This window comes from Lepidochelys kempii, chromosome 1 (genome assembly GCF_965140285.1).
Source record: "Lepidochelys kempii isolate rLepKem1 chromosome 1, rLepKem1.hap1, whole genome shotgun sequence".
Taxonomy (NCBI): Eukaryota; Metazoa; Chordata; order Testudines; family Cheloniidae; genus Lepidochelys; species Lepidochelys kempii.
In genome coordinates this window covers 265,002,603-265,025,634 of record NC_136380.1, presented here as the reverse complement: position 1 = coordinate 265,025,634, position 23,032 = coordinate 265,002,603, and the positions used below count along the sequence as shown (strand labels likewise).

Genomic DNA, 23,032 nt, shown 5'->3' with positions numbered 1-23,032 from the left:
CTGCCTTTATCAGAACCCTGCATTCCTTTAATGTTGTTCATTAAACTTTTGGCTGGAGATAGTTTATTTCACTCAACCTCATCTTGTCATGTAAATGCACAGAAGAGAGCTGTCTTGGGTGCCTCATAGGTCTGAGTCTTCTCTCTCTCTTGGGACTATTAACGGGATTTGAACAGGGCCTGGCATAAGGAACCTTCATGAGCCAGAAGGAAAAGAGAAAAGACCATAGGAAATCTCAACATTACGTGAACTGATAAAGACCAGGTGAATGCATAGCGATTGGGACTGGAGTAGAGGAGAAACTGTCATTTAAAAGACCTAGACCATTTCTTTTGGATATCATTTTTACAAAATTTATTTTAAATTTGGAGCTATTACTTCCGATATGTTCTCGCCTTGGTTCTAAATTACTGTCCTCCAAACTGCAGCCTGAGTCCGATGAGTGATCCCAGCTCTGGGAAAGGAAAAGAAAGAATATTGACTCATATCTGAGTGTAAATTTCACACTGCAGATTTGTTGGAATTCAATTTATGACATTAAAAGAGAAAAGAGCAAAACATCCATAAGAAAGAGAGGGCAGCCCCCTCTTCTGGCTCTGTGGGAGTTCAACGTCCTGTAGAAGATCTCCTGTGGACTCTGGGATGACAGCTGATCTACTGAGCTTCCTGCTGTTGCTGATCTTCTCCCTGCTGAGGCTGACGAGAGGTGAAAAGGTTGTACTTTATTTGAAGCTGTGAAGTTGCTCAGAGAGTGGCTGCTCCAAAGCCCATTGTGGATGATGGCTGTATTTCCATTCTCTTCAGTGGGCTTTGAATCAAGCTTAGCATGAGAACTACTTTGCTTTCACTTGCTGTGTACCATTTCTCACCTTCTCTAACCCTTCTGATTGCATTGTTAGAAATGCCCTCCGTTTTCAAGTCACGTTTTCCCAGGGAATGTTTGTGGTTGAACATCAAGGAAATGGCCAATCAGTACAATCTTTCTTAGATGGTACAGAGATGTTCTTGGTAATTTCTCCATCCCATGTGACTGCGTTTGGGATTCTCCCAAAAATATTTAAGATACTCTGGGTAGAGAAGTTGTGTCCCAAAACAGTGAGGTCCATGCTGTTAATTCCACTGGCCCAGTCAGTGCTTTCACTTAGGGGCCCTTTTCCAAGTGAGGGGTGAGGATGAATGTTCATGGTGAACTGAGTGTCTACTTGTAGTCAGCCAAATATCAAATAACTGGATATGATGTTTAGCCAAAGCCCACTTAAAAACCCAACAGTGAAAAGAGCAATCAATTATATTATCACATGCATTATATTGATGTATGATTACAGAAGGTTTTCAGGGATAAGAACCACTATCAACAGTTAATCAGCTTTCAGAGTAACAGCTGTGTTAGTCTGTATTCACAAAAAGAACAGGAGGACTTGTGGCACCTTAGAGACTAACCAATTTATTTGAGCATAAGCTTTCGTGAGCTACAGCACCGATGCATCCGATGAAGTGAGCTGTAGCTCATGAAAGTTTATGCTCAAATAAATTGGTTAGTCTCTAAGGTGCCACAAGTACTCCTTTTCTTTTAGTTAATCAGCTGTACAACCACACAAACAGAATACACTAGATATTATTTTCTGTTATAGGGCCCAGTTATAATGTATATAGTACATTGTATATCGTAGCGCCTAGGAGCCCCAGCCACAGACTAAGACCCCATTGTGCTAGGCGCTGTATAAACACAGAACAAAAAGGCAGTCCCTGCCTTAAAGAGTTTACAATCTAAGACAAGAGATAACAGATAGATACAGACCGGGAGTAAATGGAAACAATGACACAATATTGCTGAACCATTGTACACAATCTGTACGAGCGGGGAACGGAGGAGAGGCAAACAGAGGGAGTTTGCCTGGGGGCAGTTCCCACAGAGGTTTTTGCCTTTCAAGCTTCTGTGAGCAGTAAATACAACATCTGAAGAGGCTCTTAGAAGGAAGACAATATGGATAGTGAGTGATCAGCTGTTGTGATCTGCACAGGATGTGCCATGTTTGTCTTTCTCCCAGAGGATAGAGGCAACTTTTTCTGTATGAAGTGCAAGCTGATCTCCACATTAGAAGAGAAGGTTAAAGGACTAGAGACCCCAGTATCTAGAGGCAGATATGCTGGAGGGTAGGGATAAGGTTCAGGGTGGCCTAGACAAATTGGAGGATTGGGCCAGAAGAAATCTGATGAAGTTCAACAAGGACAAGTGCAGAGTCCTGCACTGAGGATGGAAGAATCCCATGCACCGTTACAGGTTGGAGACTGACTGGCTAAGCAGCAGTTCTGCAGAAAAGGACCTGGGGATTACCGTGGACGAGAAGCTGGCTATGAGTCAGCAGTGCGCCCTTGTTGCCAAGAAGCCCTAATGGCATATTGGGCTGCATTAGTAGGAGCACTGCCAGCAGATTGAGGGAAGCAATTATTCCCCTCTATTTGGCATTGGTGAACCTGCATCTGGAGTATTGTGTCCAGTTTTGGGCCCCACTACAGAAAGGATGTGGACAAATTGGAGAGAGTCTGGCGGAGGGCAATGGAAATTATCAGGGGGCTGGTTCACATGACTTATGAGGAGAGTCTGAGGGAACTGGGCTTATTTAGTCTGTGGAAGAGAAAAGTGAGGGGGGATTTGATAGCAGCCTTCAACTCCCTGAAGGGGGGTTCCAAAGAGGATGGAGCCAGGCTGTTCCCAGTGGTGGCAGATGACAGAACAAGGAGCAATGGTCTCAAGTTGCAGTGGGGGAGGTCTAGGTTGGATCAGGGCATCCCAAGCTATTCTAGGGCCCTATGCAGCCCCCCCTGCTGGGGGGGAGGCCTCTGTGGGGGGAGGGGGGGCTGGCCCCAGGCTGCCCCGGGGGGAGGGGCTGGCTTGGGGAACAGGGGGGAACCACCCCCCAGCACTCACCGGCGGCGTGGCTGGGGCTAGACCGCTGCACTTCCTGCTGCCGGTAAGTGCAGGCCCAGCCCTACTGCACTCCTCAGGGGAGTGGGGGTGGGGCTGGGGCCAAACCGGGTGGGAAGGGGTGGGGCGGGGGTGGGAAGAGTCGCGGCAGGGCGGAGCAGGGATGGGGGCTTTGGGTCAGGGGTGGAGTGGGGACAGGACTGGGGTGGAGCAGGGGTGGGAAGAGGTGGAGCAGGGGCTGGAGCAGCGTGCAGTTGCACAGCGTACCAGGAAATGTGGTGCCCCAAATCTCCTGGTGCCGTACGCAGCTGTGTACTTTGCATATGGATAAGGACAGCTCTGGGTTGGATATTAGGAAAAACTTTTTCGCTAGGAGGGTGGTGAAGCACTGGAATGGGTTACCTAGGGAGGTGGTGGAATCTCCATCCTTAGAGGTTTTTAAGGCCTAGCTTGACAAAGCCCTGGCTGGGATGATTCAGTTGGTGTTGGTCCTGCTTTGAGCAGGGGGTTGGACTAGATGACCTCCTGAGGTCTCTTACAACTCTACGATTCTATGATTCTACTATTGATCAGCATGATAGGCAGTGATCTCAGCACACCAACAACCTAATCATTGTCAAGTGTTAGCTTGCATGATTAGTCCAACCAGCTCCATTAGGATGAATAATATGAGTACAGACTGTTCATGTGGTTTAGGATTTGTAAGATGTGGAAGATATTTTGTTAATAATTTGCTATGGGACTGTTTTTATCCCACATTATGTAAAAAGCCCTGCAGATAGAACATCTACTTTGATGTAACAGGGCTAGAGCTGGCTGAAAAATTGATTTTCATGCTATGAAAAATCATGAAATTTTGATATTTGTTTTGTCCTGAGCCAGGACAAAAAGCCAAAATTTCAACATTTTTCACATCATGAAATTCCAGAACAAAAATACCTCTTTGTTTTGGTTCAATCAAAGCATTTTGTTTCAATTTCAATGCTTTTTAAAATTTAAAATACAAAATAAAGTAAATTTTGACATGAAAAATAAAAAGTTACCATTCTGAAAATGTCAAAATGTTCCATTTTGACATTTTCAAAACATTTTTTCTAATTTTTTCACTCAACAAAATGTCATTGAAATCAATATGATTTTGTGAACAATTTCAGTTTTGGTGAAAGGGTATTCTCCAACAGACAACTGTTTTGACAAAAAAAAAAAATTGCAGCTAGCTCCAAGCAGGGCATCAGGAATAAATTCACCTCTCTAGTGCACTCCCACAGCATTGCACAATTAACATATTGCATTACAGGTTCCTACACTTGCCACTGAAGCACTTGCCAGGCAGAGTTAGGCTACCGGTGGTCCACCCGACTACCTTCATCCACCTACCTACCTTTCTCATTAAAAGGGAGTGGAGACACTGGAGATATAGTTACTTTTGTTCATTTAGGGGGCTTCTTCCATTTGTCAGAGCTGAGATAAATTGCTGCATGTGGGTCTTTGTGCATTTGAACTGGCAACATGCAGAAAGCCTCATGAGTAATGTCCTCACTGCACCCAATGCAGGGAACACAATGTGAAAGGCAACCTCAGAGCCATAGCTCTGAGCTGAGTAGCCCCTCACCGCAAGTTTCTGAGTCTGTCTAGAACCTAAGTGAGTATTCTACCACTTCCTAGACCCCAAATCTATCTGAGACCAAGTGAATGTTCCTTTCTTCAGCCCTGTCACTGTGTCCTAACCTCATATCCTCTGGCTATTGCATGCATTCCCAGCCTACCTATGAACACTCCTTAGGCCTCCAATATTGAGCTTCATGAAGTGAAACAATGGTAGTATCCTGGTCAATATTCTCTCACAGGGAAACTGGTACAAAAATGAGCAAAGTTGCATATGTGCTGTTGACAAGCTCAAAATGACAAGCTGTTGACAAGCTCACTGTGCTGTGAGCTTCTAATGCACCACCGTGCACTCTGGGATCTCTGTAGCAGGACAAAAATAGTAGAGACAATCTGATTTATTGACATACATATACACACAAACTAACAGGGTCCCATTCTTGAGGATAAACATGTATTACCTTTATGTTGCAGGCCGTCTCCCACATTCTTATGGATATGGCACCAGATTCCTTTGATGACCAGTACCAGGGTTGCTGTGAGCAGGTAATGGAAGAACTGGACCGAGGAGACTATTTCCAAAAGGAATTGGGTAATAATAAGAACTATTCCAGCATCTGGGAGAAAGCAAAGCTGGTCTGGTCAAAAAAGCCAATGGCTCTGCTGAGGGAGATGCAGGAGAATCATGCCGTAGCCCTCATGGCTTACACCATGAACACCTCGCTGCACTCTGATTTGAACTGGGCTGTCTCCAGAGCTGGGAGATCCCCAGAGCACTACAGAAACAGCTTCCCTTTCAAATACCTCCACTTCTACCTGACTACAGCCATTCAATTGGTGAGGAGATGGAAGAGTGGCATCACAGGAAAAAAGTGCTACCAGGTGCACCGGGGGGTAAAAGGCCTGTATTTTGAGGCTGAGTTGGGCACCAAAGTGCGGTTTGGCCGCTTCACCTCTACTTCACTCCTCCGGAAGGAAGCACAGAGATTTGGGAATGAAACAATATTCACCATGACGACTTGCTTAGGGGCAGTTGTGGAACACTTCTCCCACTACTTCTACGAGAGGGAGGTCCTCATCCCACCCTATGAGATATTCCAGGTCAGAAACTTCAGCCGAACACCAAGTGGTAACCACCTCTATCTGTTCTCTGTGGGAAATTACAGCCAATACAACTGCCAGCTCCTGAAAGGTACTGTATGTAGAAACTCTCATAATGGAGACCCAGGGTGGTCTTGACAGGCACCCCTGACAGCTCACCCTGCTGCACCACATCTCATGTTTCAGGCCTAATGTCTTCCCTGGGGCAGAGGAAGCCAGGAGTGTCCTATGATTGAGTGTGCACTGTCATGGGTTTTCTGGCTGCTATGAAAGGTGGTGTTGGTGGAGGGATGAAAGTGGACATTTTGTAGTGTATAGGTTAAAGTTCTAACAGAGACTGCTTGCTAAGGAACCTGAGTCTAACCAGGTGCCCTTCCTTCCACGCTTCCATTACTCCCACCTACATTCCCTTGGCAAAATCCCAGCATGATGCTGGAAATAGCTGCCAGAACTGCAGAGCCATCTACAACTGGGGTCCCAATGTTGCTAACAGTGGTGAAGATTAAACAGAGTTAGCAACAGTCAGAGGTTTTGGAGGGGTTATAAGAATTACAGTCTGGATGACATTTAATTGACAAACAGCTGGAAAACTTGCATGTGGATCGGAAGTCCTGGCTGGAGCAGGCTGTGGTTCCTTACCTTATTGGAGAGTGATGTGCAACGTACTTATTCAGTGGGCTCTTAGTTTTCGTCCCAGGACAATAATGGTCAATGCAACCTTTGAGCACAGAACACCATTCAGAAAATGAAAGCAACTGCCTAGTACTAAGACAAAATAGTAGGTAGACTTGAAGCACAGACTGCTTCTGTTCATGAAGTTGACAGCACAGCAGCAAGTTGCTGCTCCAGTGCAGATCTCAGTCAATAAGAAGGGTCATAAACATTCCTTGCTAAGTCCTTTCAGGACTGTGGTAGGGCAGACACCAAAAAAGGCAGCAATCTGCAGAGAGAGTGGCCTTTTCATAGTTCAAGTTGCAACCAGCTTCCATTATATATATATATACTGGGCACAGTGTGTATGTTGCCTTCTGTAATTGGCATGTAAAACCAGTCTTTGTTTAGCTGCAATGATACAGGCCTGTGTTTTTGGAGGTATAGGACCAGAATTTTAGTCCCAGCTCAGCAGGCGCATGTAGTGTAGAATGGCGAGGCAAAGGTTTCTCAGTAGTTAAAGTTGCATTCACAATGCCATTGTAAGTCTGATTTTGATTCCTATTGAAACGCCAACAAAACCAAAAATCTGTCACATTTTTAGGGCTAAATCTTATTGTCAATTAGAGTGTATTCTGGAAATGCTGATTTAGTAAGTGGGTTTTGAGATTTTTTACTTTAATATGGTTCTGTAACAAGGTGGCAGATTTTTATTAACTGTGTTAGAATTCTGCATAAATCTGACGAGTAAATTCTACTTACTCATTGTGGCAGGTGAGGTTTAACTCCACCAGGATACAAAGGAGTTGAAGAGATTCTCTGGACAGAATTAGAGTCTTGGACAGAGAGGTCTCTGCAGGGAAACCTTAGAAACAGCCAAGACTTAGCTGAGATTTATGTTGTGCTATTATTCCAATTACCAATACAGTCAAACTTGAGGAAGGAATAAGTTTGGACTATTATGTTATGAATTCTGGGCAAATATTTGGTTTTGTTGTTGTTTGGTTTTTATAATCTGAACCTGTTCAGCAGAATGAGTGTGTTTATTCATTTAAAATATTTTATGAGGAAATGCCAGTTCTAGGAAGGAGCTATGTTAAGATGTGCATTGAAGCTCTAGGCTGAATTTCTAAAGAACAAATCTTTTGATTCTTTTGCAGCTTCAAGCAGCAAGAGCTGTATCCACACTCCTCCAGTCACTGTCTTTCTTTCTTGTGTGATCAGTGCTTTCTTCTACTCCACCAGACAGTGACTCTTTCCCTGATCACAGAAGGATTCATGTGCTGTGTAAAAAGGAATGAGTTATGGGTGCGAGGGATTTACAGTAACCAGCCACAGAGATGACTGATGCTACAAGGTGCTGAACACCTCCTGCAATTTTCCCTCTAACTCCCCTGACTTCAATGAGTTAAGGGCGCTCAGAATTTCAAAGGAGGCGTTTAATCCCTAGCAAAATCAGGCTCCTAGGTGTACATTCAAAGTAGGGGTGTAAATAGGGTTTAAAAATAGTAACCTTTTAACCTATTAAAATTCTATTGGTTAAATGGTTAACTGTTAAGGAGTTCACATAGGGAACTAGAGGTAGGGTGGGGAGGGGGTGCTGCAGCACCCCCACGTTTTATGCGGGGCTTCGCTGCCGCCTGCACCCGGGATCCCGGCTGTCGGCCTGGGCGTGGGGCTCTGCTGCCTCCCTGGGCCCGGCATCTCGCATGCCAGCCCCAGGATTGGCATTCTGCCTGCTGCTGGCCCCGTGCCTGGCACTACACTGCCACCGGTCCTGGGACTGGGACTTCGCTGCCTCCCTGGGGTCCCAACTGCCAGCCCTGTGCCACTGCTGCCTCCCCACTCCCAGGGTCCCAGCTTTTGCCTCACACCTGGGATCGACCCTGTGTGCATGGCTGGGAGCCGGGACCCCTGGCTTGGAGGGCAGAGGAGTTTAATCGTTAACTGAAACCGATAAGACTGTACTTATTGGTTAACTGGTTAACCAGTTAAACTTTTACATCCCTCATTCAAAGTAGGAAGATAATAGGTCTGTGTGCATGCTGAAGAGCATGGCAAAGACTCCAGTCAATTTAGGTACCTAGTCTGCAGGGCTTTGGGTACAACCATACAGTAGGAACTCTTGAACCACTATTTGTATTCAGAGTAACAGCCGTGTTAGTCTGTATTCGCAAAAAGAAAAGGAGGACTTGTGGCACGTTAGAGACTAACCAATTTATTTGAGCATAAGCTTTCGTGAGCTACAGCTCACTTCATCAGTAGCTCATGAAAGCTTATGCTCAAATAAATTTGTTAGTCGTTAAGGTGCCACAAGTCCTCCTTTTCTTTTCACTATTTGTATTAGCATTTCTTTTGCAGGTCTTGGTAGGTTCTCTTGAGTTAGTAGTAATACCACCCTCTGGTGGCCATTAAGAAAATACCTGCAAATTCCCACAAAGGGAATTTACAGAAATTGTAGAGACTATTGAGTTGTGTCCATTTTAAAGAGAGGTTGATGTTATTAAATACATATATATATTTCTATTGCTCTGTTTTTCAATGTGTAATATCAGTGATAGAATTCACATCCCATACTGAATTCTCCTTCCCAGTTTAACTATGTTCTTTCCTAACTTTTAAAGGTTAATTAGCATTCCTGCAAGGCACCAAGGCAGTAATCCTGAAATCCTCTAATCCCACAATAGCTATAGCATGTTAATGCAAATTTCCCTCTCATATTGCCTCCCTCCAATATGGCTGGAGGGACCACATCTTGGAGATGAAATTGTTTTTTAGCCTCTGTCCCATTTTGTCCTTGGACTGAGCTGAGACTACCAACCAGATGATAAATTGTGATAATTTAGTTGTGTAATGTAGACATCTGACCACCAAGTACTGAATTGAGATTCACTAGCACATTCTATATAGGCTACAAATAGCCATCAGGTGGCAACAATTTCCAGCCAGTAACTATCAACCTGAGCTGGCATGGAATTGGTGATCAAAAGGCAAGAAGTTCCATATTCTATGCCTTATCTCAGATAAGGCGGTGAAAAAAACGCACGTGTGATGACATGTTCTCTGAGCTCATGCAGTCGCCCGGCACTGACAGAGCTGTGTGGAGGGACACAATAGCAGAATACAGGATGGTGGCCGATGAATGTGAGGAGAGGTTGGAGAGGTCTCCTCATAGGAGAGGAAACGTTGGGGATACTGTGGGATCAAACGGACATGCTCTGGCGTCTGGTGGAGGTTCATGAACGGCAGCAGGATCACAGACTGCCACTGCAGCCCCTGTTTAACTGCCCTCCCTCCTTCCCAAGTTCCATAGGCTCCTCACCCAGACGCCCAAGAACACGGGGTGGGAGGCTCTGGGCACCCAACCACTCCACCCCAGTGGACAGCCCAAGCAACAGAAGGCTGGCATTCAACAAGTTTTAAAGTGGCCTTTTCCTTCCCTCCTACCCTCTTCCCACACCCCACCCGGGCTACCTTGTGAGTTATCTCCCTATTTTTATAATCATTTAATAAAGAATACATGTTTTTTAAATGATAGTGACTTTATTTCCTTTGCAAGCAAGCTGTGATCGAAGTGGGGAGGGCAGATGGCTTACAGAGAATTTAGAGGCAACCAAGGGGGCGGGTTTCATTAAGGAGAAACAAACAGAAGTGTCACACAGTACCCTGGCCAGTCATGAAACTGGTTTTCAAAGCTTCTCTGATGCGTACCGCTTCCTGCTGTGCTCTTCGAACTGCCCTGGTGTCTGGCTGTGCGTATTCAGCGGCCAGGCGATTTGCATCAACCTCCCACCCTACCATAAACGTCTCCCCCTTACTCTCACAGAGATTGTGGAGCACACAGCAAGCAACAATAACAATGGGAATGCTGGTTACGCTGAGGTCTGAGCGAGTCAGTAAACTGCGCCAGTGACCCTTTAAACATCCAAATGCACACGCTACCACCATTCTGCACTTGCTCAGCCTATAGTTGAACAGATCCTGACTACGGTCCAGGGTGCCTGTGTACGGCTTCATGAGCCAGGGCATTAAGGGGTAGGCTGGGTCCCCAAGGATAACTAAAGGCATTTCAACATCCCCAACAGTTATTTTCTGGTCTATGAAGTAAATCCCTTCCTGCAGCTGTTTAAACAGACCAGAGTTCCTGAAGACGCGAGCGTCATGAACCTTTCCCGGCCATCCCACGTTGATGTTGGTGAAACGTCCCTTGTGATCCACCAGTGCTTGCAGCACCACTGAAAAGTACCCCTTGCAGTTTATGTACTGCCTGCCCTGGTGATCCGGTCCCAAGATAGGGATATGCATTCCGTCTACAGCCCCACCACAGTTAGGGAATCCCATTGCAGCAAAGCCATCTAATATGACCTGCACATTTCCCAGAGTCACTACCTTTGATAGCAGCAGCTCAATGATTGCACTGGCTACTTGCATCACAGCAACCCCCACAGTAGATTTGCCCACTTCAAATTGATTACCGACTGACCGGTAGCTGTCTGGCGTTGCAAGCTTCCACAGAGCTATTGCCACTTGTTTGTGAACTGTAAGGGCTGCTCTCATCTTGGTATTCTTGTGCTTCAGGGCAGGGGAAAGCAAGTCACAAAGTTTCATGAAAGTGCCCTTACACATGCGAAAGTTTCGGAGCCATTGGGAATCATCCCAGACCAGCAACACTATATGGTCCCACCACTCTGTGCTTGTTTCCTGGGCCCAGAATCGGCGTTCCACGGCATGAGCCTGCCCCATTAACACCATGATCTCCAAATTGCGGGGGAACGCGGTTTTAGAGAAAAGTATGTTCATGTCCTCATCACCGCGCTGCCATCGCCTCCTCGCCTGGTTTTTCAGGTGGTGGTTCTGCATACACATACACGATAATGCGCAAGGTGTTTACAATGGTCATAACTGCTGGAGTGAGCTGAACGGGCTCCATGCTTGCTGTACGATGGCATCTGCTCCTGCTTGGGCAATCCAGGGAAAAGGGCGCGAGATGGTTGTTTGCCGTTGCTCTGGCGGAGGGATGGGCAACTGACAACATGGCTTACAGGGTTGGCCTACAAGGAATTAAAATCAACAAAGGGGGTGGCTTTGCGAGAAACAGAATGGCCCCCTCAAGGATAGAACTCAAAACCTCAAGGATAGAACTCAAAACTGGGTTTAGCAGGCCATTGATTTCATGGAGGGAGGGAGGAGAAAATGAATACAAAACAAATCTGGTCTATTTCTTGTTTTGATCCTCTTCATCTATCTTTATACATCTTGCTGGCAGCAGACGGTGCAGTACGACTGCTGGCCATCATCATCTCCTGGGTGCTCGACAGAAGACAGTGCAGTGTGACTGCTGGCCATCGTCTTCTGCTGGCTGCTGATTAAAAGACAGTGCACTGCCAGTAGGACTGAATTGCCATGAGACGAAACTTAAAAGGGAAATGACCTAGCTAAGTCACTCCCATGTTTGCCCAGGCACCCCTGACCTCATCGAGGTCAGTTAAAAGAGCACCCTGGACTACGTCGACGACGTCTACCAGTCATACTGCACTGTCTGCTGCCAAAAGGCAATTAACTGCTGCAGTACCACGTCTGCCAGCACCCAGGAGACATACGGTGACGGTGAGCTGAGCAAGCTCCATGCTTGCCGTGGTATGGTGTCTGCACAGGTAACTCAAGAAAAAAGGTGCAAAAGGATTGTCTGTCTTTGCTTTCACGGAAGGAGGAAGGGAAGGGGTGCCTGACGATATGTACCCAGAACCACCCGCGACAATGTTTTAGCCCCATCAGGCACTGGGATTTCTACCCAGAATTCAAATGGGCAGTGGAGACTGCGAGAACTGTGGGATAGCTACCCACAGTGCAATGCTCTGGAAGTCGATGGTTGCCTCGGTACTGTGGACACACTCCACTGACTACATGCACTTAGAGCATTTGTGTGGGGACACACAATCGACTGTATAAAACCGCTTTCTACAAAACCGACTTCTATAAATTCGACCTAATTTCGTAGTGTAGACAAAGATTATTTTTCACTCTACCACAGATTATCTAGTTACTTCTCATCTCAAATCACAGTGATTTACTATTCCCAGTTGGTCGTCAGATGAAAATCCAACCATGATGGTTAACCTCCCAGTGACCAGTACTATTATAGCTTATTTTGAATGAGCTAATTCCTGTTAGATAGCCACTATAACCTGACCTGTCAAAATGAATTGTTGCTATCAGAATAATCTAAAAAGCTTGCCCAGAAAGTTTAAACACACTTGCTAAAACAGATACTGTTTCAGCATTTTGATTCTTAGACTTTTTTCCTGTTTACATTAGTTTCCTGTTGATTTTTATTGATCAAGTTTTTAAATTAACAAAGCAAGAAGACTTCACCTTGACGCCTTAGTGCAATGCTCAAATCTAGACACTAAAAGGGATTGCAGAAATTATTGTGGAATCAGAAATTAGCCGCAACTTTCTCTTGTTTCTTTGTGCAACATCCCTTGTTGTAAGAAAAGAAGGAACAGAAGCATATTTCTAAAAATGGATCACTGCAACTTGTCTGTTATCAGTGAGATATAGACCTCAGCCAGTTTAACAATGCACTGGAAAGATTCACAAGATGGTCTCAGCACTCTGACAGCCTCCTCCAGATAGTCTGCAGCTATTTTCAGAGTATTTGTAGAAGCCTTTCCCCAAAGCACAGCCTGCAAGAAATTGGAAAATGAGAAGGCAGTTGATGGACCGCGATGTCTAGATTCTTGAATCCTACTCCCAGAAGGGCTGTTCTCAGTGACAGTTGGGAGTATTTTGACAATTTCATTGTGGCTCATGAGAAGGTCAGCCACTTGGAGGGACAGGGCAGGGGAAGTCATTAGATGATGAACGGCAGACTCTACAGTCTCAGGGAGATTGCTGTGTTTCAGTAGCACGGCAGCGACTGGACCACCGATACTTCCTAGGATTCCCTTATAATTTTCATAAAGGTCCTTCACAACAGTAATCTTCTCCTGCAGAGAAGTGATGGGCCCAACCATCTTAGCATATAAACGGTGGCTGATGCTCTGCTGCACATCTTTGTCTTTCATTTCCACAACAGCCTGCATCTCTTTCAGAGTACTGATCAGGAGCTGAAGGTTCTCCTTAATGCTGAGGTTTTCCCTCACTGTAATGATGGGGAAGCTGGTGCCAAGGTGCTGATTGAGGATTCGAAATATCGTATTAGTGGAAGAGACATATATGTATATGAAATCATACAAAGTCTGGCTGGCTGCGAGCACCCTTTGTTTATCTCTCTCTGCACCAAAGATGGACAACATTTCCAGAGAAGAGATTTGACACTGAAAAACAAATCAAAAGACATAGGTGAGGAATCTAAGAGGTACAGTACCTGTACCCTGAGCTATAAATCTCTAATAATAATACCGTACACTTTTTTTTTTCAAATCAGAACTACAGTACAACTCCTCCTAAATAGTGTAGCCTCCATTAGCCTCTACATTTCATGTGTCTTGTTTTCTGGGTCAAATGTAGAACTGATGTAAGCAGGTGCAACTCCACTGATTTTCATGCTTATACTAGGAATGAATCTGACCCTTTAAGTGTAAGCAGAAATGCGGAATTAAGAGTAGGAATGAGAACATTCCTCTTGAGGAAGAACAGATTAGCTATTTATTGTTAGATTTACTATAAGTCTTTGGGAAATAATATACCCGTCTTCATCCTCACTAGCTATAATTGTTTTGGTTAAATGTAACATTTTTTCCCCTATGTATATACTGTGTGCGCCATACAAAATTAGAGCAAGGTCCTCTGTGGAGGAAGCAGAAAGGTACTAGGTCCATAAGGGGCATTCTTCAGTCACAGGGCAGAATGGCTCAGGACTGGGAGTCAGGCACACTATTTCTTCCTTATTCTGGAGTAGTGAGCATCTGTTCAGCATGCACGTGTTGCTGAATGTTGTAATCCTGATATTCAACTAAGGTTATGTACACATTGCTTAGCCAGCATTCCACAGCTCTTGGTAGGTTGAGACACAAGCAAACTCACTGATTGGACTTTCATTTTATCATTCTTTTGACTGCTAGGGAGAAACTCTGCCCTACTTCTTGCACAGCGGTGGTGAAGGGTAAGAGTTTCTCCACCTCTGTTAGCCCCTTCTCAGTGCACAAGAGGGGAGGATCGAGCACTTGAAATGTCAACAAAAAAGATTAGTGATGGGCAAGCCAGACTAAATCTTTTCCCCAAACTCAAGAGCTCTGAAAGAGTTGTGATTAACATTCTTTAAACAAAAAAGTCAGATATCCCTGAATTTACTGGTTTGGGCTGTAAGTGGAAGTTCTGAAAAACCATGAGAAAGACCATTTGTGTGTTCTGTATTCCAGTAGAAACCACCAGTTATCTCCCAAGAAACTCTGTTCTCTTTACATTTCCAGTCTGATTTTCAGATTAATACAGTTCAAATAAGCATCTGAATTGGAAAGAAATGACGATTTTATGAGGTTTCTCCAGCACTAATTCAGATCTATCTCAAAAGGGCAGAAGGATTGTTGGATGTATTTCCTGCTCATGAAGGGCTCAACTCTGCTTCCTTTTAAATCGGTTGCAATTTTTCCATTGACTTCAGTAGGAGCAGAATCAGGCCTGAAATGTGTTATGTTCTTGTGCAAGATAATACAAGTTCTAACAATGACCTAAGAACTATTGGTAACAAAATGGAAACCAAGAAGAATTCCAAGCACTGTATCAGTGGCTGGCATGTGGGATTTACCAAGTCTTTATAAGAAAGAAAATATTTTAAAATATTAAACAAATCTTAAAATATTTACAAATATGGTATTTCCTAGTGTACATGGAGGAATAACTGTTCATTTCTTGTTAAATGATTGCCAATCACATTCTAACCTATAGGACGAAGACTCCAGAACAGAAGGATTAACACTGACCAGAAACCTTACAGATGTAGAAAAGGAGTACTTGTGGCACGATAGAGACTAACAAGGTGCCACAAGTCCTCCTTTTCTTTTTGGGAATACAGACTAACACGGCTGCTACTCTGAAACCTTACGGATGTAGTATCAAGGAGTTGAATTTGGCAGGAAGCCCTGCACAAACTGGATGAATGCTTAAAGGGAACAAAGCTTAGGTGATGGTATCTCTATATCAGTCAGAGAAGAAAAGGCACATTCCTGCACCTCCATCCACTCGGGATGTGATATCATCAGGTCTTGCAATCTAAACTAGATGACCCTGGTCAGTACTTGAATGGGAGACTTTAAAATAAAAACAGAAATCAGAATGTTGCACAAAATTAGTGCTTATGTAGTTAGAATTCTCTCTCTGTGCTGATTTCTTGCACACCCAAAACTCTGATGTCAAGAGGATTTTTGTGCCTGATTCTCTATTGAACCAATGTCTCGTCATTCAGAGGAAAACCAAACTGGAAATTATGGATTAACCTTTCCTCACCTGGCAGTAGAACAGAGCTTTTCCTGCATTCTCAGAATGTATCCATTTTGACTTGAGGAAGGGTCTGTCAGTTGGTGTGGCCATGGAGATTGCATCTGACACGCAGGAGGTCCCTCTACCCAAAGTGTGATGCACGGCCATGAGTCTGTCTTTTTGTGAGACTCCCAGCATGGAGTTTAAATGGGATTAGTGTTGGAGTACAGGCTGCCCTGCTGTGACAGAGGTTTGTACTACCAAGCATATATTTGGTGGTATATACTCTTCTATTTGTGTTGGACTGCCCATGACTTCTCTTTTGGAATTCACAGATTTACAGCTACAGCAGAACACATAGCTGTTTGTGATTATGTTTGCAGGGCACTCAAGTTTATGAAGTATATATTGTTAGAAATGTTTTTGATGGAACATGTGTTAGATGCATATGAATTTGTACTGTACCTGTTCCTTTCATAAACAGAAGGCTGCAGGTTCTAGGGTTGTGAATCAAATTGTTTTACCAACATGAAATAAACTAAACAATTTTAAAATTGAAAGGGGGACAGAGAAACAATGAGCTGAGGCTGGGTATAGCGTCCAGAGAGCAGTGTTACACTAAAATAATCTACAAACCAGGCAGGCAACAGGACCCAACTGTAGCAACAATCCCTGCAGACCTAGGTCATCACATTCCACCAGAAACAGCCAGAGAAATCCAGTGAAAAGAGAATTTACTGTCCTGCACATCTACAGCTGATTACAGAGCTCTGACTAAAAAGCAGGTAGGTAGCCTTTATGATTTGCTGTGTAGAATCCCTTAAAAATATTTATGTTGGGCTGCAGAGGCTGACTTATAGTATGCACAAAGATTTAAATAAATATATATGGACAGCTTGGATATTGACTATAGGAGTAATATAACATCATCTGAAAAGTGTCAATGCCAAAGAGGGAGAGGGTTATGATGTTCAGAGGAGGTATAATAGGATAAACTGAAATAATCCTAGATTGGCCAGCAATAAAGAATATGAACTAATAGGTCTCTTCCACTTCTTAAATTTCTATTATACTAATAACATTCACAATAGTTGTGCTCCATTCAGCACATTTCATCCTCTCCAAATGTCTACAATACAGTACTAACCAACAACCTTTAACAGAGAACTCATTAGAGGGAAAGGACCCAAATACCACTCTGAGGAAGAAAGAAGTCTGTTCTCTGTTTTCCTTAGGCAGAATTGAAAAGAAATCATACCCGCTTTCACAAGGCTTTGTTTCAGTTCAGTTCACGGCTTTTCATCAAAATCACAAACTCCTAGTGTACATGAACAATACCTCCTCCATCCTGAAAGGAAAAAGAAGCATGAATTGAAGAGATTGCCCTATTTATTTTTTTTTTTGACAGAACTTCAAAAGAAGTGTGTGAAGGAAATGCAGTAGATGTAATATATTTGGATTTTCATAGATCAGTGTAAATTTTCCACACAATGTTACTAATTATATAAATTCCAATTGGCTTGTGGCTGAACACGGTCACTTGGATCGAAGGCTGGTTGAAGGGCGACTCAAAAAATGATATATAACAATGCAACCTGCTGAGGAAGGGAGTGGCATCTAGTGGAGTACCACCAGGTAGGTGACAGCTGATTCTAAATTGGCAAGTGTTGCAAAAACTAGTAAGGACAGACAAATGATATGAAGGAGCCTAGTACTAGAAATAGCTATCTGAGCTACCATATCTTAGATATTTGTGAGGTGCCTATCATTGTATTATCTAAGCACCGATAACAAAATGAGTGGAAAAATGCAGGCTAGTACACAAAAATAACCCCAAACCCAGATTGTCAATGAGAAGGAGGATAATGCAAAAATAGAAACCAGAAAACCTATGCACCCAGGGATGAAGGTGAATCGCATAGTAGGTATGATTTGTTAATGTAACACAGAAGCAAAAAAGGCCAAGAAGTGTCAGGCTGCATGTAAAAAGGCAACATGTCTTGGGGCAGGGGAATAATACTCCCTTCTAGGGCAGTGCTAGAAAAATAGTGACAAACTAGAGACTGTTTAGACAAGGACAACACAAATTATTAGGGGGAAGCCTGTAGGGAAAGATTGAAAGAGCTAAAATGATATATTACAGCTTGGTTAAGTGATAACTAGAGCTAGATTCTGCCTAGCCTTTACGGTGGTTAGGCCAAGCAGCCTGTGCACTCAGGCAGAATGGCAGACCTTGCAGTCAGGGGAGCAGTGTCTGCTCAGTTCCTACTTTCCCAGGCACACAGCATTCCCAAAAGAAGTGTGAGAGAAGATGGGGCTATAGTACTCCCACCAAGTGCACTGGAGCAGGACTGACACACAATGGGGAGAAGGTCGCTACCCACAAAAGGATGTGGAAGTGGATGTGTTCTCTCCTGTGGCCAGGGGGAGTTGAGAGAGAGATTTTTTCTCTGAGGCAGGATGCCTCCTACTGCTCCAACTAGGGCAGTGCAATTAAGCATCACCCCTTAATATAGACAGTGCCTAAACGGCATGCTCTAACTAAATTTGCAACAAGATAACCATCTTCAGATATTTGACGGATGGAGAAAATTTCTATGGTGATAGGGAAATAAACAGGAATACTGAGATCAAATTAAGAAAGCGAACATTTAGGTTAAATATCAGGGCAAAAATACACTGAGATATATTAGGTGATGTGGAAGGTAGTATAAGTTAGGCCTTGGCTACTCACAAAAGTTGTGCCATATTAAATATTCCGGTATAGTTAAAGCCATACATTCCCCTCTGTGGCTAATACTGGTATAAAGGTGGTTATTCCAGGATTACTTATTCCCCTTTGGGAACAGGAATTCTTAGGCTCTGCAGAATTCAATATTTATTTTTTTTCAATTTCAACAATATTGATTTTGATTTTTTTCAAAAAATGTTTATTCTTACAGTTACAGGAATGAAGGGGGGATAGGGTTGGGGTTAGGGCAGTGCTGACAGCAGGGCTGCAGGGGGCTCCCTATGCAGTCGAGGGGCCCAATACACCCATACATAAGGTGTGAGGGATGCTGTGGTCCTGGCCAGCCAGAGCAGAGATCCCTGGACCTGCAAGGAGGACGAGGCCCAAGCCACAGGGTGCTGCTGAACAGTTTCTGCCCCAGATAACCTCTGCACTTCTGGCTGGTGAGTGAGTGGGGCCAGGACAGCAGGACTGCAGAGCGCTACCTCTATGAGGTAGCTGTGAGGCCGGTGACACCCCATCTCTGTAGGCGCAAAGTGTGGGGAAGACTGTAGTCCTGGCAGGGCAGAGCAGAGACCATTGGCCAGGGCTGCAAAGAGGAGGATGAGCTCTCAGCTGTGTGGGGGAGGCCACCCTACTTCTGAATGGCTCCTGCATGGGGATGGGCGCTTGGGGGCAACTCCTCCTTGCAGGCCTGGCTGGGACTCTGCTCTGTCCCACCAGAACCGCAGTCTTCCTCACACTGTGTGACTGCAGGGATTAGGTGTTACCGACACCAGCCCTGAAGTGGCGCAGGGAACCCTGATAGCAGGGCTGCAGAGGGCTCCCTTTGTTGCTACAGGACTCGTGACACCCGAATCCTGGAGAGGCCAGGTGCAGGAAAGGCTGCAGGCCTGTTGGGGCAGAGAAGAGACTCGCAGACCCAGCACTTCCAGCTGGTGTGACAGCAGGGCTGTGACAGCGGGGCTGCAAAGGGCTTTCTTCACTGCCACAGAGCCAATCACACCTGATCCCTGGGGCCACAGGGTGGGGGTAGGGGAGGGGAAACTGCACGTGCGCTGTTACCAATGGCTATTTTTTCATTGATTTCAGTGCGTCAGCTGAAAGAAATGTTTAGCAACATCTATCCATTGTTATCCAATCCTGCCAAGCCTAACTATACTGCTACATGGCACCTTTATACTAGTATAATTGTGTCCACACTAGTGGTTTTACTGTCATAACTATTTTGGTAATGCGAAATTATTACACTGTTAGAAAAACTGTGTGTAGAACAAGGTTTTGACTTCGACTTTCTCAGATTCCCTTAGACTTATTTTATACCAACTTGCTAATATGTGAATAAGTGTAAGGGATTCAAGTCAGTTTAATGTATGGACCAAAGAGCCGGAAGAAGGAATAAGCTACAGGAAGGACAGGCCTACTTTACCTTAAACATGTGATAACACTGATCTGTGAGCTGCTTTTTTTGATACACTCCTCTCTTCTAGACCATTGGTGGCATGATTTACACCTACTCAAATTCCCTTGCAGTCAGTCAGATTCATTCATTGGGCTAAATTCAAAGGTGATGTCAGTTCACAATGCTAAGCAGGTAAAAGTTTAAGGAAGTCTATTGTGGTGTAATGTATATGTTGGACAGATACAGAAGTTGTAAATTATGTCATTTTAAGACTACTTCAAGACAAATTGAGTCACACCTCTGGATTTGACTTGTTGGGTCTAAAGTGAATCACTGACCTAGAGGCTCTGTATCCCAGTTCCCAATGCAATCCAGTCACCTTCTAGTGTTCTGGGTTTTAAAGATGGTAACAAACCTTATTTTTCCTCTCTCTGCAGCTCTTCTCTGAAGAATGGCTCTGAGTGACCTCCTCTACCCAGATAACCCGAAGAGACGTCAAGAAGTGATCCGTCTGCACCAGGAGCTGCTGGACTGCATGTTGGTTAATTTCCATGCCACGGATGAACTGATTGCAGTACTGAATGCACACTTGGGGTGTACAATTGCCCAGATTAAGATGGAAAAGGGTGGCACAATCAAGGAAAACTGTGACATTATCATCCAAGCCATGAGTGAGATCCAACAGGAAGTATGGAAGATTGACAAAGAAATGAAGGAAATGCTGGAGCCAATGCTGTACCAAAAGCTTTATGATATCAAAGAGCCAGAGATGGAGAAAATTGCAATAGCACACAAAGTTTTTTCGATTGTTCTAGGAGAAGCTACTTCCATTGCTGGTATGGTAGCTGTAAAACTAATCGGCTCAAATATGATAATTATTGCTGTTAATAAGCTGGTCACTCTGCTAGCCCAGATTGGTGCTTCTGTTCTTGGAGGTATTGGTGTTGCCATTCTTGGGCTAGGTATTGACATGATCCTCCAGGCCATCCTGGGAGCAGTTGAGAGGGATCAACTTCTGGGAATTGTTAAAAGTTATGAGGAGCATCTGGTCGAATTTAAGGCAGCCTCAGAAAAATATCAGCGTGCCATAACTGAAGTAACATCTATGGTGAAATGTAAAATTAAATAAATGGCTTTTAATGTTCTCTCTGGCTGTCACAATGACCACACCAGTTATGCTTATATTAACTTTTCTGATTCTTTATGGTAGAGTGAGTGCTCTTACTTCTTTTTTAGCAGCACATAAGATAGCCATGAAAATGGGGGCCTTGATGGCTCAGGACATTGGCACAGAAAAATTGGTTCAAGCCCACTACAAGTAGGTAGTGTATGACAGTACCTGCTCCAGATGTATGGTAGCTTGTGTGAACCAAGTTGGTTATTTCCAATCCACTTCCAAATGCTCAAAGTACAAAAATCATCATCATCATAACTATCACTAATTTCTACAGTCTGGAAAAAGGCCAGGTTAACATGAGACACTTTTGCTGGATTAGTAATGTCAGTTAGGGACATGATTTTTAAATGACATTTCTATACCACAAGAACCCTAGTGGAGATGTAATTATACTGGCAATAAAATAAAATAAAATAAAATAAATGTTTTTGCTGAAATAAGATGCATCTACACTAGGAGGGCTTGCTGCTATAAGTATATTGGCAAATCTTTTCCAATGTAGATGCACCTTATTTCAGTAACCTTTATAGGGGAAGATCAAAGAATATTTAACTGCCATTTCCTGTAACTATTGGACCAGTTTGGTGGAGCCAGTTTGGAGTGCCCATCTTAAAATAAATTCTAATCCTGACAGATTTTGGTTTGGAAAATTCCCTAAACCCTGTAGTAAAGATAAGTTGGCTCTAGTATTCCAGGGGGGTTTATCTACAGTATCTCTTACTATACTTTTTGTATCTTCATTATGGCCCTGCTCCTATAAACACACATGTAATTAACCTTGTGTAAGTGTGTAGTCCCATTAGGGTCATTGGGACTATATACATGCAAAAGTGTTTGCAGGATCGTTGGCCTATAAATCATAGGACTTGTTATGCTATTTTATTTTATTTTCCTTTAAAGTGATTCACATGATAGTGATGTGAGCATACGGAGGGCTTGTTCAATACCGTTCTGAGTTTCATACATCATTACAGGAATAGCACAAAATTAAATGTCCTTAACTCACATATTTTGTAAACAAAAGGCTAGAGCAGAAAGTTTGATTTGTATTCTCTCTCTTTCTCTGACATGCTGTGATTTGTTTCTTTGCTTTGTTCTTTGCAAAAAATTGTAATTTAAAATGAATTAGAAATATACATTATAGGTTTTGAGAGTTCTCCTTCCTGTGTGTGGCTGATTTAGTGCATATGTACGTGTTCCTTCTATCTCAAAAATCAAACCACATCTACATAATTCACAGTACTTACTAAGGGAAAGATTACAATCTCTATTATAGGATGCCATATATAAATTGCTCTGCATATATATATTATCATTTATAGATCAGTGTTCATCTCACGCTCCCCATCATTACCTGGCCCGGGCCAGGGAAGCTAATGATTCAACCAGCAGACCCAATTCGGCGATGAAATCTGGTCACATGCCACCTGAGGCACGTTGTGCATATGCTAAGAACAAGATTCCAGGGCTGTACACAGGTCCATCTTTTCATACTCCACAAATATGATATTGTTACCAAACAATTCAGAAATATTCATTAATACTTAACAGTGGTTTTCTATAATAGTAATAACTGGCTCATATCTGTGAAAAACTACTATATTGGGGACATTGTAGCAGAGTAGCTCCTTCTCTTTTCATCCCCTTCCCATTCTCTTTTTCCACTTTTTAATCTTTTCTTCTCCCTCTATCTCCCCTCCTTCTCTTTAAATCCCTCTTCCCTTTTCTCTCTTGTCCTTCCCTTTTCTAGGTCTCATTTTCTATGTAGGCTGCAGCCCTAGAAGACAATGCAGTTGTGTACACTTCAGTTTGTCTGATCCATTCAGCAAAAGGGCATTGGGAGGACCTAAAAACACACATATAGCAATCTATCTCGGGAGACAAACCCCCATAAACCATTAGGAAATCCCCAGTAAAAATTATAAAAATGTAAAGACAAAGAAAATTTCATTCACCTTTCTATATTTCCTTGACAATGGTGGGAAAGAAGGAAAGACAAATCCACTGGGGAAGGAGAAG

The 23,032-nt window shown here is 43.7% G+C and overlaps 2 protein-coding genes across 4 annotated transcripts; both read left to right on the top strand.

Annotated features, from left to right (window-relative positions):
• The first annotated feature begins 38 nt into the window (after positions 1–38).
• Positions 39–20,336, top strand: ART4 (ADP-ribosyltransferase 4 (inactive) (Dombrock blood group)). Of its 3 annotated transcripts, none has more exons than XM_073327352.1 (3): positions 39–714; positions 5,006–5,723; positions 20,274–20,336. In XM_073327352.1, the coding sequence occupies exons 1-3, from the start codon at positions 643–645 to the stop codon at positions 20,282–20,284; spliced, it is 801 nt and encodes a 266-aa protein (XP_073183453.1). In that variant the 5' UTR covers positions 39–642; the 3' UTR covers positions 20,285–20,336. The 3 variants fall into 3 exon arrangements, with proteins under 3 accessions (XP_073183453.1, XP_073183454.1, XP_073183452.1); XM_073327353.1 differs by lacking the exon at positions 20,274–20,336 and adding an exon at positions 7,444–8,448 and having other exon boundaries at positions 39–706; XM_073327351.1 differs by lacking the exon at positions 20,274–20,336 and adding an exon at positions 7,444–8,448.
• Positions 20,288–22,122, top strand: SMCO3 (single-pass membrane protein with coiled-coil domains 3). Its single transcript, XM_073327354.1, has one exon. The coding sequence runs from the start codon at positions 20,288–20,290 to the stop codon at positions 20,963–20,965; it is 678 nt and encodes a 225-aa protein (XP_073183455.1). The 3' UTR covers positions 20,966–22,122.
• The last annotated feature ends 910 nt before the right edge of the window (positions 22,123–23,032 follow it).